The 18,562-nt window shown below is 45.3% G+C and overlaps 1 protein-coding gene across 2 annotated transcripts; it reads right to left on the reverse strand.

Annotated features, from left to right (window-relative positions):
* Window positions 1–613: 613 nt before the first annotated feature.
* On the reverse strand, window positions 614–6,392 carry LOC130276215 (uncharacterized). Of its 2 annotated transcripts, none has more exons than XM_056525249.1 (4): window positions 6,154–6,392; window positions 4,958–5,237; window positions 2,328–2,419; window positions 614–1,081 (listed from the first exon to the last, which is right to left on the reverse strand). In XM_056525249.1, the coding sequence occupies exons 2-4, from the start codon at window positions 5,230–5,232 to the stop codon at window positions 843–845; spliced, it is 606 nt and encodes a 201-aa protein (XP_056381224.1). In that variant the 5' UTR covers window positions 5,233–5,237; window positions 6,154–6,392; the 3' UTR covers window positions 614–842. The 2 variants fall into 2 exon arrangements, with proteins under 2 accessions (XP_056381224.1, XP_056381223.1); XM_056525248.1 differs by having other exon boundaries at window positions 622–1,081; window positions 6,196–6,379.
* Between the last annotated feature and the right edge of the window lie 12,170 nt (window positions 6,393–18,562).

Genomic DNA, 18,562 nt, shown 5'->3' on the forward strand with positions numbered 1-18,562 from the left:
AGACAACCCATACAATCTCTGGTGCTCAGTACTGCCTCCTGCTGGAGTGAGCTGTGTATGAGGGAAAGTGACAAGAGAACAGGAAACTGCTGTATCCTACCCCCTTGTAGGCTTAGGCTATATCCATATGTCCTTTAGGCATTTTTGTTCTTCTGGACTGGTTTGCAGCCCTTTTTGTCATAATTTGTACCTTTTTTTTTTTTTTTTTTTGGGGGGGGGGCTACAGCAAATACTATAGTCCAAAAAAAACACATTTAGAAACTAGTTAAAGAAGATATCCAGTGGTGAACCCAGTGGTGAACAACTTATCCCCTATCCTAAGGATAGGGGATAAGTTGCAGATCGCGGGAGTCCGACCAATGGCCCCCCCCCCCCCCCTGCGATCTCCTTTACAGAGCCCCGACAGCCCGCGGGAAGGGGGCGTGTCGACCGCCGCACGAAGCGGCGGCTGACACGCCCCCTCAATACAACTCTATGGCAGAGCCGGAGCGTTGCCTTCGGCAATCTCCGGCTCTGCCATAGAGATGTATTGAGGGGGCATGTCGGCCGCCGCTTTGTGCGGTGGTCGACACCCGCTATCTGGCCAGAGAGCCTGGCCCCCGTACAGAGAGATCGCAGGGGGCCCCAGCGATCGGACTCCCCGCAATCTCAAACTTATCCCCTATCTTTAGGATAGGGGATGCGTTTTTCACCACTGGACTACCCCTTTAAGGCCACAAAATACACATCAAATTACAGCCTTATTTTGGCACACAAGTAGATTTTTAAAAAGTCTGTTATTATGGCTGCACAATTAAAATGAGAACAAATAGAATTGACAAAACCAGGGAGAGGTGGAAGTATCAGTCGTAAGTCCCTGTCTGTAGAACATTACTGATTCCTTCCAAGATGTTGTAGTCATCCTCAAGATCCAGAACAATTTCAATGACCTGGTCAGTCCCTGGTGCTGACTCTGTGATGGCCTTAGCGGTCGGTGGCCTTTCATCTTTTGTCCGGTTCAGTACATCCAGACTAAACGTAGAAGCCTCGCTCCAGTCCAAATTCTGTGAGATCTCAGCCATTACTGGGGAGCTGGTGCTCTCTAATGTCCAACAAGATAAAAGGAAATTTGAGCAAGTTAAAGGGGGGTTATCCAGGAATAGAGCTACTGTCTTTCAAAAACAGCACCACACCTGTGCTCAGTTTATGTGGGGTATTACAACTTGGCTCAATTCTTGTCAATGGAACTGAGCTGCAATACCACACACACAACCTGAGGACAGATGTGGTGATATTTTTATTTATTTATTTTAAAGAAATCAGCTCTGTCTTCCTAATCCTGGATAACCCCTTTAAATGAGTGACCATGTGATGACTAATCACTCTGCCCCCTTAAAACAAGGACTGAACAATTAAAAGGTGGGATAGTAGGACTAATAGTAACTTTAACGGCTGGCAGTGCCTGAATGTAAAGGCTACATGAAAGGAGCCACTGACTTGCTATGTGGAAGTCATATTTAGGAGTCTTATTCTCCACATAGTCTACTAAATGGCTGTAGTCTACCTTCACCAGATCTTGATACTGTGTAAGGCTGCATTCACATCATGTTTCTTACATACCGGGATCGGATCCGGCTGGGAGATGGGAAAATTAGGCGCTCCCGTATCCCAGCTGGCCCCGGCCCCCATCTCTTTCATTTGATTGAGCCGACCAGAGTCAGATAGTGACTTCGGTTGGCTCATTTTTGCCCCATATCCAGTTTTGTGAACGAACCTAAAACAGCAGTATACCACAGTTTATTCCAGTCACATAACCGGATACGGGGCAAAAATGACCTGGCATTATCTGACTCCAGTCGGCTTATTCAAATAAATGAGATTGGGGCTGGCTGGGATACGGGAGCGCCCGGATTTCCCATCTGCCAGCCGGATCGGGTCCCCTTATGTAAGAAATGTGGTGTAAATGCACCCTAACTTGGAACAACAGAGTGCCCCTCATTTACTAAGCTAAAACCTACTAGTTTTTGTTGGGTTTTTCCAAGTTATTTTCGTGCATAGTGTCTGAGACATCTCTCAAACAGTGTGCACCAGGAAAATCTAACTAACCCAACATTGCATTGTGAGAAGCCGAAAAAGGGGCACGGACAGATAAAACAGGGGCATGGATTCACAACCCGACCTATTTACTATTAAATTCACAGAAAATCCTGTGAATAAATGGTTGGAAATTTCCACTTAGAAATTGCTAGTCAAATTGCTACCCTGAACTGCCTAATAGGGAAACATGTATTGGGTGGTCTGACATAAGAGTTTGTTACATAGGGTTACCGCCATCTTTGTGTGCTCACCAATGATATCCAGCAAGTCCCGAGTGATGTCTGGTAGATTAAGATCTTGAGGAACATTTCCACAGTCTAGTAAGGAGGAATGAAATGCCTCACTGGTAGGAAGGAAGAAAAGATGTGAGGTACAAGGCGTGTCACTGTATGACAGGAAGTGACAACCAAATTGTTAAATACAGTATTTCCTGTAGCTCATTCAAAATATACAGTAGACTCTACATGAAACTCATAAGTTACCAAAATGTCCATCTAGAGTAAATAGAAGCCTGTGAGACTACATGGTGTGAGAGGAGAGGGGGGGGACTTTTTATTGGCTCGATGTGACAGAAGAATGCATTAGTGGACACATGACTTAAAGGTAATACAAAAAAATGGTCAGCACAACCAAAACAACTGTTGTTCACACATCGGAATATCCATGTAGAATTCCGCAATGGAATACTACACGGAGATTCCGCTGCAGCAGTCAAGTTGAATTCAATGGGATTCTGCTGCACTGTGCATATGGCGGAATTTTCGTGCCAGATGTTTCTGCCACAGAAATTCCGTTGTCCTTGTCAGTAGTGAGAATGAACCTGTTTATTCTTTCTGCGGACTCCGCATGGAATGTATGTATAGCTGTCTATGAGACAACGCATTCCCGTGCGGTCCTAGCACCGGCATATTATGCCGGCGCCCGCAGTCTCTGGAAATTTTCTGTGTGGACATTCTGAAGTGTGAACATAGCTTTATAACAATGCAGGTGCATGCTGCCATGGCTGCAATGCAAATCCAAACACAGAAACAGCAAAACACTGCAAGCAATAAGATATATGTGGAATATGTATCAGTTAGAATTGCATTACAGCTATAACAAAACATGAGAGATTGTTTGTACAGTGACCCCCCGACCTACGATGGCCCCGACATACGATCATTTCAACATACGATGGCCTCTCAGAGGCCATCGCATGTTGAAGGCAGCATCAACATACGACGCATTAACGGCTATCCGGCAGCGCAGACTCCTTCAGCTGCCACCGGATAGCCGTTTACTTACCTATCCTCGGGGCTCCGGCGCCTCCTCTTCGGGATCCCCTTCATTATCGGCACTCTCCATCATCGTCATCACGTTGCTGCACACGCTGTCCTGTCATCCAATAGGAGCGGCGTGCGTAGCGACGTGATGGCGGCGACAGAGAGCGAGGATGCCGGGGAAGCAGAGGCCTTGCCGGAGCATCGGGGACGAGGTGACAGCGATGGAGGGCGACATCCAGGGCAGCGGTGACGGTCCGGAGCAGTGGGGACACGTGAGTACAACTTCCTATACCAGTGGTCTTCAACCTGCGGACCTCCAGATGTTGCAAAACTACAACTCCCAGCATGCCCGGACAGCCGTTGGCTGCTGGGGACTCCGCTGCTGGGGACTCCGGGGATCGCTGCTGCAGCACCCCACCATCATTACTGCACAGAGCGTGATCGCTCTGCACGTAATGACGAGCAATACAGGGGCCGGAGCATCGATACGTCACGGTTCCGCCCCTCGTGACGTCACGGCCCGCCCCCGTCAATGCAAGTCTATGGGAAGGGGGCGTGGCGGTCGTCACGCCCCCTGCCATAGACTTGCAATAAGGGGACGGGCTGTGATGTCATGAGGGGCGGAGCCATGAAGTCACGCTGCTCCGGCCCCTGTATCTCTTGTCATTACGCACAGAGCGAACTCGCTCTGTGCAGTAATAATGGCGGGGTGCCGCAGCGGCGATCCCCGGGGTCCCCAGCAGCGGGACCGGGGATAGGGGATAAGATGCCACGGGCGGAGTACCCCTTTAAAAGCCATTTGGGCTACATATTTACACCTTTGCAAAAGTCGCTCACAGTAAATTTGGACCAATTCCTTGACTAAATAGTCAGCTCACACAGAATACTTTGCTTTCTAGTCATATAGGGGGGGAAATTTATCAGAACATGTGTAGAGGAAGAGTGATGCAGTTGCCCAGAGCAACCAATCAAATAGCTTCTTTCATTTTTTTAGAGGCCTTTTTAAAAATGAATAGAAGCAATCTGACTGGTTGCTATAGGCAACTGCATCACTCTTCCTTTACACAGATTTTGATGAATATCCCATAGTGGTAAGGACTCTACTTGACTATGGGAGAGTTTTCTAGGAATGCTGTGTGACCTGTGCAGAGGTCATTGTGCACAGATGGAAGCTGTGACCATTACCTATTGTGATTGGCCTGATCCCATCCTATCTACTAAATAGCTGCCTTTAAAACAAACGGTTAGACTGCTAAAAAGTTTTCTTTCTAGGAATGTCAGCTTATTAATTTAATATTATTTTAAAATATAGATATTAAAATGCAAAATCAGGAACAAACACCACAAAAATGAATAAAGAAAAAAATAAGTTTAAAGGAGTACTGCAGTCTTAGACACTTATGCACTATCTGCAGGATAGGGGGATATGTGTTTGATTGTGGGGGGTCCGACCGCAGGGACCCCCGTGATCTCCCGTACGAATAGGGGATAAGTGCAAGGGCTGCAGATCTCCTTTAATATAAAAATGTGATTTCTGATTCTATACATGTGCCATGGTCACACACTAATAGGAGCATAGCTTGTAAGATGTCACGATAATCATGACTACAGTCCGTTACCTTACTAGGTTTTTCTTTGAAGACCATTTGATGCAGGAGTGGGGCATATTATCTTGTCCCTCGGAATATGGTTTACAGATGTCAACAGGATGATCACAGTGGGCTTCTGCCAAGGGACCAATGGTTGAAGTCAGGCCGATGCTGCCATCTGTACACGGTATCAGGGAAGAATGAGTGTGCAGCAGGTGTGTGATCGCTGGGGGCAAGGGACCCTTCAGAGCTGTTTGAATAGCAGCGAACAGTTCCTTCCGGCACCACTCCAGTTTCTCACACATGACCCCTACAACACAAAACCAAACACTTATAGATAGAGAAAAACATAATGTAAATCTCTACTTGGTTAGCAAATAATTTGCCCGACATCACAGATCCCACAGCTTTTATGGAGAGAGAGGACTGAAGAAAAGAACCCCTTAGTGCTGGCGCTGCGGCTCCCTTAAATGAAGAGGATGGACAAGGAGGTATAATATATAAGGTTCACAGTGGAACCACTTTTATTAAATAAATAAAATAAAAAACAGACGATGACGCGTTTCGGGAGGTGCCCTCCCTTCCTCAGATCAGGGGAAGGGAGGGCACCTCCCGAAACGCGTCATCGCCTGTTTTTTATTTAATTAATTAATTAATTAATTTATTTCTTTATTTAACAAAAGTGGTTCCACTGTGAACCTTATATATTATACCTCCTTGTCCATCCTCTTCATTTGAGGGAGCCGCAGCGCCAGCACTAAAGGGTTCTTTTCTTCAGTCCTCTCTCTCCATTGCATTCAGGCCAGCAGCATTGCTGGATCCTACAACCCTAAGAGGCAAGCAGCGGCTACGTCTCTACAAGTACCCCATTGTCACTGGGGCGACAGGCTTGTTTATTTCATATCGAAGGTGAGCGGCCACCCATATGGTCTCTGGGCCAACCCCCTGACCTATTGCTCTCTATACCTAGGGTAATGCACTAGGCGCCGGTATCGGTCTCTCTTTTTTCTCCAAACAGATTCCACAGCTTTTATGAGCCACTGAGTCCCCACTATCGAAGCAGGGAAGTCTCACCCAGAACCCTCTGGTTTCCATGATTCTATGGATGTTCAGGACAGGCCGGGGAGGAGATTTGTTACTTTGTGTCAAGTGAATAACAGTGTGAGCAGTAGACGGCAGCAGATGTAATAGCCTGGTGTATTACAGATAACACAGTATTACGTAACTGCTGGAAGATGCTGAGAAGTTCCCATAAATCCGGATCTTACTTTATTTGAAGCTGGCAGCCATGACACACAAGGGCAGAGTTCAAGGCAATCCTTGCTGTTGACTTTGGAATTTCAGTAGGCAAGGACAGGACACCAGTATCTATGGCAACAGTGAAAACCAATGAGAGAGCAGGATGGGGGGGGGGGGGATGCTTGTGCAGCTGATAAGAGATAACAGACTCAAATTATTTCAGCACATGCCGCCATGTTGTAACCGCCATCTTATGTCATAAAGGGGCATTAATGATGACTAGACACTTGCTTTTATTTTTATATCTGATTGTTTACAGCATTATTCATTGTTCAGGGTGTTGGCTGTGACAATAAAGGATAACAGGTGTGTAATAAAACAATGTTTCCTGATTCATTGGTTGCCTGTACATGGGCCTTCTAATGTGCGGTAAATAAGAGTTAACACAAACATGTGGTACACAGGGGGCAGCAGTGGCTTCACTCCAGGGTCTGTTTCAGATACAGTGACCCCCCCGACCTACGATGGCCCCGACATAGGATAATTTCAATATACGATGGCCTCTCAGAGGCCATCGCATGTTGAAGGCAGCATCAACATACGATGCTTTTGTATATCGGGGCCATCGCATAAACGGCTATCCGGGAGCACAGACTGCTTCAGCTGCCACCGGATAGCCGTTTACGGTGCCCCATGTGGTCCGCTGACGATCACTTACCTGTCCTCGAGGGCTCTGGCGCGTCCTCTTCGGGATCCCCTGTATTGTCGGCGCTCTCCATCGTCGTCATCACCTCGCTACGCACGCCTTCCTGTCATCCAATAGGAGCGGCGTGCGTAACAACGTGATGGCGGCGACAGAGAGCGAGGATGCCGGGGAAGCAGAGGCCTTGCCAGAGCATTGGGGACACCCCGGGGATGCGGCGACAGCAATGGAAGGCGACATCCAGGGCAGCGGTGACGAGCGGTGATAGTCCGGAGCGGCGAGGACACATGAGTATAACCTCCAATACCAGTGGTCTTCAACCTGCGGACCTCCAGATGTTGCAAAACTACAACTCCCAGCATGCCCGGACAGCCGTTGGCGCAAAAATACACATAAAAACGCTCTACCGACAATGATAAATTCCCCCAATATCCCTATTCTGACCCCCCCTATATTTTTCTATATATGATGCTGTATGAGGGCAAACTTTTTGCGCCATGATCTGTAGTTTTTATCTGCACCACTTTTGCATATATGTAACTCTTTTTATTCCATTTGTTCAGGGATGTGATCTGCAATTTTGGAATTTAGTATCTTTTTACGTTTACGTTGTTCACTGTAATGGGATCATTAACATAATATCTAAATAGTTCTGACATTTTTGCTGAGGCGATACTAAATATGTTTATTTATTTCTTTAACATTTTATTATTTGTAAAATTGGAAAAAGGGGTCATGTAAGTTTTTATTGCGGTAGGGGCTTATTTTCTTTTTAAAAACAAAACTTTTTATTAATCGCTGTGTCATGAGACGTGGTGATCGCTGAACCCTGCAATGTACATGTATGTCGCTGTGCACTAAGTACGGGGACACAGCGACTAACATGTATGTCGCATGTCCTCTAGGGGCTTAATGTATCGCAAATCATGCAACACCCTGCATCAGAAAATCGAAGGATACAATGTAAGATTTATCAATAGATTTATCAATTAAAAGAGTCTATGCTAGCCCCTCACTATAGTGCCAGCCATTGCGCACAAAATTTTGCAACCTTTTTAAAAAGTCACAAATGATTAATCAGGCAGAGATACACCAACCACTAGATGTAAAGCAGGATACATCAGCCAGGCGTCTAGACCACAAAGTTGCGAAACATACAAAAACAAAAATTACGCAATGAACATGATCTGTGAGACCCAATGGAAAGCTCCAGAACTTTTTATTCTGAAGCTTTAGGTCCAGAAAGGAATGGGTCCTTAGGGTCCTTTTACAAGGGCCGACACTGCCCAGATAACAAGAGCAGATCTCACTGATCAGCGCTTGTCTGTAGAACCTTTACAAGCCCCAATCCATTCAAATTCATCATTATCGGCCACACATTGGGGGAGATTTATCAAAACCTGTGCAGAGGAAATGTGAAGCAGTTGCCCATAGCAACCAATCAGATCACTTCTTTCATTTTTAAGGGCCTGTGCAAAATTAAAGAAACAATCTGATTGGTTGCTATGGGCAACTGGTCAACTTTTCCTCTGCACAGATTTTGATAAATATCTCCAATTGTGTTTACACAGACCGATGTGGGCCGATAACATTGATTTTAATGTTGGCTGATCACTGGCCCATTAACACAGACTTATTAAGGGTCAGAAATAAAAGAAAACCAATATGGATGAATAATAATGTTAAGGGAGCAATAAATGACAAAAATAAAGCATTTAAACTACTATAACAGGACGGCAGTGAAGAATAAAAAGCTGTAGAGAAAAATTTAAAATATGTAAAAAACAGATAAATGTCGCAAAAATAGAGACAGAAAGACTCATTGCTAAAGAGAGTAAAACTAACCCCAAAATGTTCTTTAACTATATAAATAGCAAAAAGGTCAAAAATGAAAGTGTAGGCCCTTTAAAAAATGATGAGGAAGAAATTATAAACAGGGATCAGGAAAAAGCAAATATATTAAACAAATTCTTCTCCACTGTATTCACTGAGGAAAATGAAATGCCAGGTGAAATACAGTGAGATAAGGTAAACTCCCCAGTACAGGTCACCTGTCTAACCCAGGAAGAAGTACAGTGCCACCTACAAAAAATCTAAACAGACAAATCACCAGGTCCAGATGGCATTCACCCCCGTGTTCTAAAGGAATTAAGAAATGTAATAGACAGACCCCTATTTTTAATATTCAGGGACTCTATAGTGACAGGGACTGTTCCCCAGGACTGGCGCATGGCAAATGTGGTGCCAATATTTAAAAAGGGGTCAAAAGGTGACCCTGGGAATTATAGACCTGTTAGTGTAACCTCCGTTGTATGTAAATAGTTTGAGGGTTTTCTAAGAGATGCTATTTTGGAATATCTTGACACAAATAAATGTATGACCCCATATCAGCATGGCTTTATGAGGGACCGGTCCTGTCAAACTAACCTGATCAACTTTTATGAGGAGGTGAGCTCCAGACTGGACCAGGGGCAATCGCTGGATGTCTTATATCTGGATTTTTCCAAAGCATTTGATACCGTTCCACATAAAAGGTTGGTGCATAAAATGAGAAGGATTGGGCTGGGGGAGAATGTGTGTAAGTGGGTAAGTAACTGGCTCAGTGATAGGAAACAGAGGGTGGTTATTAATGGTACTTATTCTGATTGGGTGACTGTTACTAGTGGGGTACCACAGGGGCCCATCTTGGGTCCTGTTCTATTTAATATATTTATTAATGACCTTGTAGAGGGGCTGAATTGTAAAGTAGCAATCTTTGCAGATGATACTAAACTCTGTAAAGCGGTAAACACTATAGAGGACAGTGCACTGTTACAAATGGATCTAAATAGGTTGGAGGTTCGGGCTGGGAAGTGGCAGATGAGGTTCAACACTGATAAATGTAAGGTAATGCACATGGGGAGGAAAAATCCGGGCTGGGATTATGTATTAAATGGGAGCACACTTGGGACGACTGACGTGGAAAAGGACTTAGGAGTCTTAGTTAACAGTAAATTTAGCTGTAGTGACCAGTGTCGGGCAGCTGCTGCCAAGGGAAATACAATCATGGGGTGCATCAATAGGGGCATAGATGCCCACGACAAGGAAATAATTCTACCACTGTACAAATCACTAGTCAGACCACACATAGAATACTGTGTACAGTACTGGGCACCAGTGTACAAGAAAGATATAGCGGAGCTCGAGAGGGTTCAAAGACAGGCAACCAGAGTAATACGGAGAATGGGAGGACTACAGTACCCAGAAAGATTATCAGAATTAGGGTTATTTAGTTTAGAAAAAATAAAGCTTAGGGGAGACCTCATAACTATGTATAAATATATCAGGGGACAGTACAGAGATCTCTCCCATGATCTATTTATACCCAGGACTGTATCTATTACAAGGGGGCATCCTCTACGTCTAGAGGAAAGAAGGTTTCTACAACAGCACAGACAGGGGTTCTTTACTGTAAGAGCAGTGAGACTGTGGAATTCTCTGCCTGAGGAGGTGGTCATGGTTAACTCTGTAAAAGAATATAAAAGGGGTCTGGATGCATTTTTGGAGAATAATAACATCGCTGGTTATGGATACTAGATTTATAGGGACAGAACGTTGATCCAGGGATTTATTCTGATGCCATATTTAGAGTCGGGAAGGAATTTTTACCTCTAGTATGAGGATTTTTTGCCTTCCTCTTGATCAACTCAGTAGGGACTTATTAGGGTTATAGGTTGAACTTGATGGACTCTGGTCTTTTTTCAACCTTATGAACTATGTTACTATGTTACTATGTTATTTGGAATAAACATTCCTTGGAACACTCATTTGCCTGAAGGTCACTGTAGCTTCTTATTCTGCTCTGTGTAGTCACCATGAAACGCCCATTTCCTGAATTGCAACACATCTGTCTTAAGCAAATAAGGAAGAAATCAGAGTATGAATGAGGTGAAAGCCCCAGAAGATACAATGTTAAACCACCTCTCCAGCTGTCGCCCTTTATTGCCACCTATTTCCTGCTCCTCAGCAAATCCCACAGGGCAGTGTTTCCCAACCAGGGTGCCTCCAGCTGTTGCAAAACTACAATTCCCAGCATGCCCGGATAGCTGATGGCTTTGTTAAAATATGAAAACCTTAAATAAAGAATTGATAAAAAAAAAAAGCCATATGACTTCCTAACAAAATCTAACACATAAAAAAATTGCAGTCATTCACACTTATAATGCAAATTATATAAACTTTATTGACAGGTAATACATTAAAATTGGAGGGATTCCACCCAGAGAGGGGGATAAAAACACAAGGTGTCACTCAAGTGTCACAAATATGGGCCATACAAGAGTTACATAATGTCCACACCCAAAATTAAGTACAGTCTAATTGATACAACAATTACTTGGCAATACAGCTACAGCAGTATAAGAATACTAGACTTGGCCATACATAGGGATTTGGGCACTAGGACAACAGAGCGACACCACCCCAACGCGGTTTGCAATTAAGTTTATGAATTACTCCAATTTTCTTCTGTGTTGTTAGATTTTGTAAGGAGGTCATATAGCATTTTTTTTAAATAAGGGGTTTGTTTATTTATGCATTGTTTTTATATATTAAAGTAGGATTTATCCAGACACCCCTTAATCTGAAATATATTTTTTATTCATCTACAGACATAGTAGGATTTCGATATGGTGGCACTGAAGAGAGAGTAGCTCTGTATGCTGATGACATGTTACTGCGAGGTCCTTGATTCCGATTATGCGGGTAATCTCTGATTCCCTTACGTCCTAACCAGTAGCACAGATGGGGTATTCCACCCCCCGTGAACTGGGTAGGACAGATTGAAGTTTATTGAAATTAAAGTAATTAATTAAGCACACCCACTTCACCATGTATAAGTAGGAGCGTCACCCTTTGTGCCCTTGCGTTTTTTTTTACTGTCTCCCGGACAGTGGGACAGATGGTGACCCCCTTCCATGAAGATATGGGGGGGGGGGGGCTTGTTACTGTTTCTCCCCACATTCAAGAATAATCTTGGATGGTTATTCAATAGACATCGAATCAATTCCTCCCATCCCAGTATGTGGAGACAAGAATTCTTCCACCAAACGAGCAAGCTTCACTAGAGACCTACATTCTGGACCATATCCAGAAGGGTGTTCCTCTTTCAGAGCGGGGTCGGGAATTTATTCTCCAGTATTCCTAGTTCCCAAGGTAACAGGAGACTGGCGAATGATTATAGATCTGAGATACTTCAATCAGTACGTAAAGCACAAACGCTTTATTATGGAAACTGTTCAATCTGTGGTCAAGTTGTGGTAGCAGTACTTGCTGCTCTAAGGCTCCAGGGGCTCAGCAAAGTTCCCTGCCTGGATGATTCGCTCCTTGGAGCTCCTTCTCAAGCGATCCTGTCCCAAAATCTTCAGTTAGCAGTATCCTTCCTTCACCAGTTGGGGTGGATAGTCAATTGGGCCAAATCCAATTTCCTTCCAACAACATCATTGAGGTTCCTCGGCTTCATAATCGACACAGTCTCCATGACTCTTGACCTCACTCCTAAGAGGAAATCTCGGGTTCAAGAATCGGCTCTTTTTCTTTCAGTGCCTCGGAGAGTGTCCATTCACACTCTCATGTGGATGTTGGGACTAATGTTCGCTACCGCGGATTTCGTTTCTTGGGCTCTTTGGCATCTACGCCCTCTTTAATCAGAGGAGCATGCCACTTGGAATCTCAGGCCATCAGGCCTAAAACAGTGCCCCACCCCCTGTCTTATGCAGTCCGGTCTTCCCTCAGATGATGGTCTCACCTAGAAGACGGCAAGTCCATGATCCAACCCTCTTGAATCATACTTACTACCGACACATCCCTTGTAGGTTGGGGAGCGCATCTTCTGGATCTAACAGTGCAGGGTTCTTGGTCTCCACAGGAGAGAGTGTTAACCTCCAATCTCCTCGAGATTCGAGCAATCAGGTCAGCAGTCCTCCACTTTGCTTCCCTTCTTCAAGGGAAAGCAGTAAAGATCCAATCTGACAGCATAACAGCTGTAATGCATATCAACAAGCAGGGAGGCACTCCTCAGAGAGTTGGGTCTGATCTTGGATTGGGCAGACAGGAACCTAATCCACTTGTTGGCAGTTCACATTCGTGGGTCTCTCAATGTGATAGCCGACCGCCTGAGCAGAGGACTTTTGACCGGAGAGTGGTCTCTCCATTCAGAAATATTGAAAGAGATAACACTTAGGAGGGGTGTGCCAGAAATAGATTTCATGGCAACAAGGTTCAACATCAAACTGGTGATATTTTGCTCCATGTAGAGGGAGGACAACCCAGAGGCGATCTATGCTCTCTCAATCCCATGGAAGTTCAGGCTGGCTTGGTTTACCCAACTCCTTCAAATGAGTCAGGGACAATATTGGAGGCCTCCCCCAGAGCAAGCACTAGTGTCGGGGGACACTCACAGCTGCTCAAATCTTCAACCTGACAGCCTGGAGGTTGATCAGTCCCTTACACATTTAGAAGGGCTTTCTAGTGTGGTCTTGAATACTCTTTCGCATTCTATAGTGGAATCCACAAATAAAGCTTACAGAAGAATTTGGACAATTTTCCAATCTTGGTGCTCCAGGAAACAAGTTTCCAGACTAAATCCAGCTGTTTCTACCATCCTCAGCTTTCTTCAACATGACTAGACAAGAACCTGTCTCCTTCCACTCTGAAGGTTCAAGTATCAGCCATTTCTGCTTTTCTTAATAAGCCTTCATCTCAAGACCCACTAGTCAAAACATTCTTGAGGGGCGCCTCAAGATTAAAACCTACAATTGTGCAACCGGTCCCTGCATGGGACTTATCGGTTGTGCTCAAAGGATTGTCATGTCCCCCCTTTGAGATGATGGAGGATGTGGATCTGAAATTTGTCACCATCAAAATAATTTTTTTACTGGCGATAACATCAGCCAAAAGAATTGGGGAACTTCTAGCGCATTCCGCGCATGAATCACTAAATTTGTCTGATCGGGTGTTATTAAGATTTATGCCATCTTTTATACCTAAGGTTCCATCCTTTCAGAATATAAACCAAGTCATATCTCTTCCAGTCTTAGCTCCTCCGATGAAGAAAGACGTCCTCATTGCCTCGATATCTCGATATGTCTCCAGATCTACTCAAAGAGATCCAGGGAGTTAAGAAAGGATGAAAATCTTTTAATTCTTTTCACAGGATCCAAGAGAGGTCTCAAAGCTTCAAAACCCTCCACCAGCAGATGGGTAAAGGATGCTATCCGTATTTCTATGGTATCCCAAGGTATGGAGCCTCCTGAGTTTGTAAAAGCTCATTCAACCAGGTCTGTACCAACCTCCTTTGTGGAAAGGAGTTTAGTTCCTTTGGAACATATATGCAAAGCTGCATCTTGGAGTTAACTCTCCACTTTCATCACCTATTACAGACTTGATAGTAGAGTGGCCGATTTCTCCTCATTTGGGCAGACAGTATTATCTGCTGCCAGGCATCAGAGACCTCCCTCATAGGGTATTCTGCTTGCCATATCCCCATCTGGGCTACTGGTCCTAACAGTAGCACAACTTTCCCTCCCTAGTCTAAGTTTTCTAATACTAATTGTTAATTATTACTTAATTATGAATTTTCATTTTTGGTTCTTCTTGTTTTTTACACAAGGGAACAGAGGGTGACCCTCCTACTTATATAGGGTGAAGTGGGTGTGCTTAATTAATTAATTACTTTAATTTCAATAAACTTCCATCTGTCCTAACCAGTTCGCGGGGGGTAGAATACCTCATCTGTGCTACTGTTATGACTAAGTGAAAACAAATTATGGTTAGAAATTAAAGATTTTGGGTCGTACTTGGGCCTCTTGATCAACTGGGATAAGTCAGTCCTTATGCCCCTAGATCTGTTCCCTCAGATAGGGGAATCTAATATTCAGCTAGTCCCTAGCATTAAGTATTTAGGGATACAAGTGACCCCGCACATTCAAGATTTTGTCTCGTACCTCTCCTGGATAAGAATTCCCAAAAAGTGTCTGTTTGGTGCAAGCTGTCACTGTCTGTCACTAATCTAGCAAAGATGGTGTTGATGCTCCAACTTTTGTACATTTTGCTAAATTCTCTGGTATAGATTGCGATGATGCACTTTCAGAGAATCCAATGTCTCTTTAGACAGTTTGTGTGGGGTGGCATGTATTCTAGCATCCGGTTGGAGACGCTGCAGCAGGGATAGGCTTCAGGTGGGTTGGCCCTGCCGAACCCCTGTGTGTACTATCTGGCCTCACAACTACATCAATTACTAGGATGGGCGGGAGCGGCGACTTTAGGTTCTTCGGGTAAATTATTCATGATTAAACATGGGGGGCATATACAATACATATCCTGGAAATAGGTTCCCTGAACAGGCCCCATGATGCTTCGCCCACTACCAAGTTGCTGGGTAAAGCTTGGGAACATTCCAAGAATATACTAGGTCTATCGGGATGCATGAAGTTCACACCTCTGTGGCACAACCCTGGCCTGCCTGAATTTCTTTCTTTCCTGGAAGCAGGGTTTCGGGAGCAGAAGGGGCTCTGCAGGGTAGAACAGCTGTGTACAAATAATGTATTTAATGCCTGTGGGGATCTCCAGACTGAATTCAGGCTGCTGCATTCCTCTTTTTATAGATATTTACAACTCCGTCATGTCTATGAAGCGCAGGGTAGGCTGGGGTCGCTGGAGATCCACATTAATGCTGATTTGGAATCGGTTGTCACTGTTTTGTATTCTGTTGGGGTTATTTCATGGCTTTATGGGGAGCTGTTACACTCTTGCCATGAGAAATTTCCCTTGTTGGTCTGTTGTAAGTTGCAGGGTGACTTAGGGCCTTTGTCGGATGAGGAGTGGTCTACTACATTGTCCTCTACTCCCCTGCTGTCCCTCTCTGAGAGAGAGCACAGAGGAGTGCTATCAGACAGGAAAGAGCACAGAGGAGTCCTATGAGACAGGAAAGAGCACAGAGGAGTCCTATGAGACAGGAAAGAGCACAGAGGAGTCCTATCAGACAGGAGAGAGCACAGAGGAGTGCTATCAAACAGGAGAGAGCACAGAGGAGTCCTATCAGACAGTAGAGAGCACAGGAGTACAATCAGACAGTAGAGAGCACAGAGGGGTTCTATGAGACAGTAGTGAACACAGAGGAGTGCTATCAGACAGAAGAGAGCACAGAGGAGTCCTATCAGACAGAAGAGAGCACAGAGGAGTCCTATCAGACAGGAGAGAGCACAGAGGAGTCCTATCAGAAAGGAAAGAGCACAGAGGAGTGCTATCAAACAGGAGAGAGCACAGAGGAGTCCTATAAGACAGGAGAGAGCACAGAGGAGTGCTATCAGACAGGAGAGAGCACAGAGGAGTGCTATCAGACAGGAGAGAGCACAGAGGAGTCCTATCAGACAGGAGAGAGAACAGAGGAGTCCTATCAGACAGTAGAGAGCACAGAGGAGTACTATCAGACAGTAGAGAGTACAGAGGGGTGCTATGCTCAGTAATGAGCAGATGAGTGCTATCAGACAGGAGAGAGCACAGATGAGTGCTATCAGACAGGAGAGAGCACAGATGAGTGCTATCAGACAGGAGAGAGTACAGAGGAGTCCTATCAGACAGGAGAGAGCACAGGAGAGAGCACAGAGAAGTCCTATCAGACAGTAGAGAGCACAGAGGAGTACTATCAGACAGTAGAGAGCACAGAGGGGTGCTATCAGACAGGAGAGAGCACAGAGGAGTGCTATCAAACAGGAGAGAGCACAGAGGAGTGCTATCAAACAGGAGAGAGCACAGAGGAGTCCTATGAGACAGGAAAGAGCACAGAGGAGTCCTATGAGACAGCAGGGAGCACAGGAGTGCTATCAGACAGGAAAGAGCACAGAGGAGTGCTATCAGACAGGAGAGAGCACAGAGGAGTGCTATCAGACAGGAGAGAGCACAGAGGAGTCCTATCAGACAGGAGAGAACACAGAGGAGTCCTATCAGACAGGAGAGAGCACAGAGGAGTCCTATCAGACAGCACAGAGTACTATCAGACAGGAGAGAGTACAGAGGAGTGCTATCAGACAGGAGAAAGCACAGAGGAGTCCTGTCCTATCAGACGGGAGAGAGCACATAGGAGTACTATCAGACAGTAGTACCACGCCCTCCTGGGCCAGTTCGGAGCCACAAGAATGGTGGGAACGCCCTCTGCTTTGAGCTTCCTCAGGACCCTGGGAAGGAGAGGGAGAGGAGGGAAAAGATAGGAAGGACAAAGGAATCACCAGGGTATCCACGGCCAGAGCTAAGGGATCCAAAGGCCTTGGGATGTCCGGTCCCTGAAGACACCTCCCCAACCTGAAAGACTGGAATCCGTTGTGACGACTTGCCAACAAAGGGGCAGAAATGAACGCCCCTGTAAAAACAGGGGGGAATGAAGCCACCACAAAAGGGACTGGCGAGCCCTCTGAGGAAGAATGATCCTGCGATCGAGGGATAACAGAGATCGGTCCCGCCAGGATAGAAGCGCCAGTTGAAGAGGCCGGTAATGAAATTGGGCAAATGGAACGTAGTTTGAAGTATCCGAACCCCCAACAGAAGAGCCAGCCGCTTGTCCGACGGAAGCTGAATCCGGGCGGACGCAGTGTTGAACTGGAGTCCCAGGAAAATTAGAGACTGAGTGGGAGTCAGGTTGGACTTGTCCTGACTGACCGTCCAGCCAAAGCGGGACAAGGCCTGAAGGGTAAGATTGATACTCTGCAGGTTCTGGGTCCTGGATGGAGCCTTGATCAGGAGGTCATCCAGATACTGAATCACCGAGACACCCCTAGACTGTAAGAGGGCAATCACAGGCGCCAGGACCTTGGTGAAGAACTTACCTAATGAAGTCTTCAGTCAGCTTTTGTAACCTGCATCATGCTGGGCTGTAACAGCGAGACGAGCAGGGAGATAGGGGGACCCGGAACCGTGAGATACAACCCCAGGTGCTGACTGTTGGTGAGAGGGGGTTGACAGTACATCCACGGTGTCTGTGCCCTCTCAATCGCAAATGGGGAAACATTATGTTCCTGAGTCCCCACCTGAAAACATAAAAGAAAAGGAAGATAAAAGTCTAAACGTCCCTAAACTAAAAAACAAAAAACGTTAGACCAGGTCTGGGGAACCCCAGACCAGCGTCTGCCTGCTACAGACACTAAGCTAAAACTGATTAGCTCAGGTGCCTGTAGGCGTGTATACCCTGCTGGGGGGCCAACTTTTCTTGTTGCCAGTGTCAAGCCTCCTAGTGACAGCAGCATATACCCATGGTCTGTGTCCCCCAATGGAGCCGATAGAGAAAATTCTATTTGTGTGGGGAAATTGAAAAGAAAACTGCAATTTAGCAAATTTTAGAAGGCTTCATTTTCACACTATACAATTCACGGTAAAAATGACGTTTACTTCTGTGGGTCAATTCTATTAAAATGATACCCATGATTACATACTTTTCTATTATTGTACCACTTTTTAACCAAATTAGTGCGTTTAAAAGCCCTCTATTTTGACGACCTATAACTCTAGAATTTTTCCGTATAAGCGGCAGCATGAGGGCTCATTTTTTGCGCCGTGATCTGTACTTTTTATTGATACCACATTTGCATATATGAAACTTTTCATTTTTGGGGGAAAAAGCAGCAATTTTGGACTTTTTTCCTTTTACGTTTACGCCGTTCCCCGTA

This window comes from Hyla sarda, chromosome 6 (genome assembly GCF_029499605.1).
Source record: "Hyla sarda isolate aHylSar1 chromosome 6, aHylSar1.hap1, whole genome shotgun sequence".
NCBI lineage: Eukaryota > Metazoa > Chordata > Amphibia > Anura > Hylidae > Hyla > Hyla sarda.

Bases quoted from the DNA above. Each gene is read 5' to 3' on its own strand.
- LOC130276215 (XM_056525249.1), bottom strand. From the start codon at position 5,232: ATGTGTGAGAAACTGGAGTGGTGCCGGAAGGAACTGTTCGCTGCTATT. The intron at 2,420-4,957 runs GTAACGGACTGT...CCTTCCTACCAG, and splicing joins TCAAAGAAAAACCTAGTAAG to TGAGGCATTTCATTCCTCCT. The intron at 1,082-2,327 runs GTGAGCACACAA...GTTGGACATTAG, and splicing joins GGACTTGCTGGATATCATTG to AGAGCACCAGCTCCCCAGTA.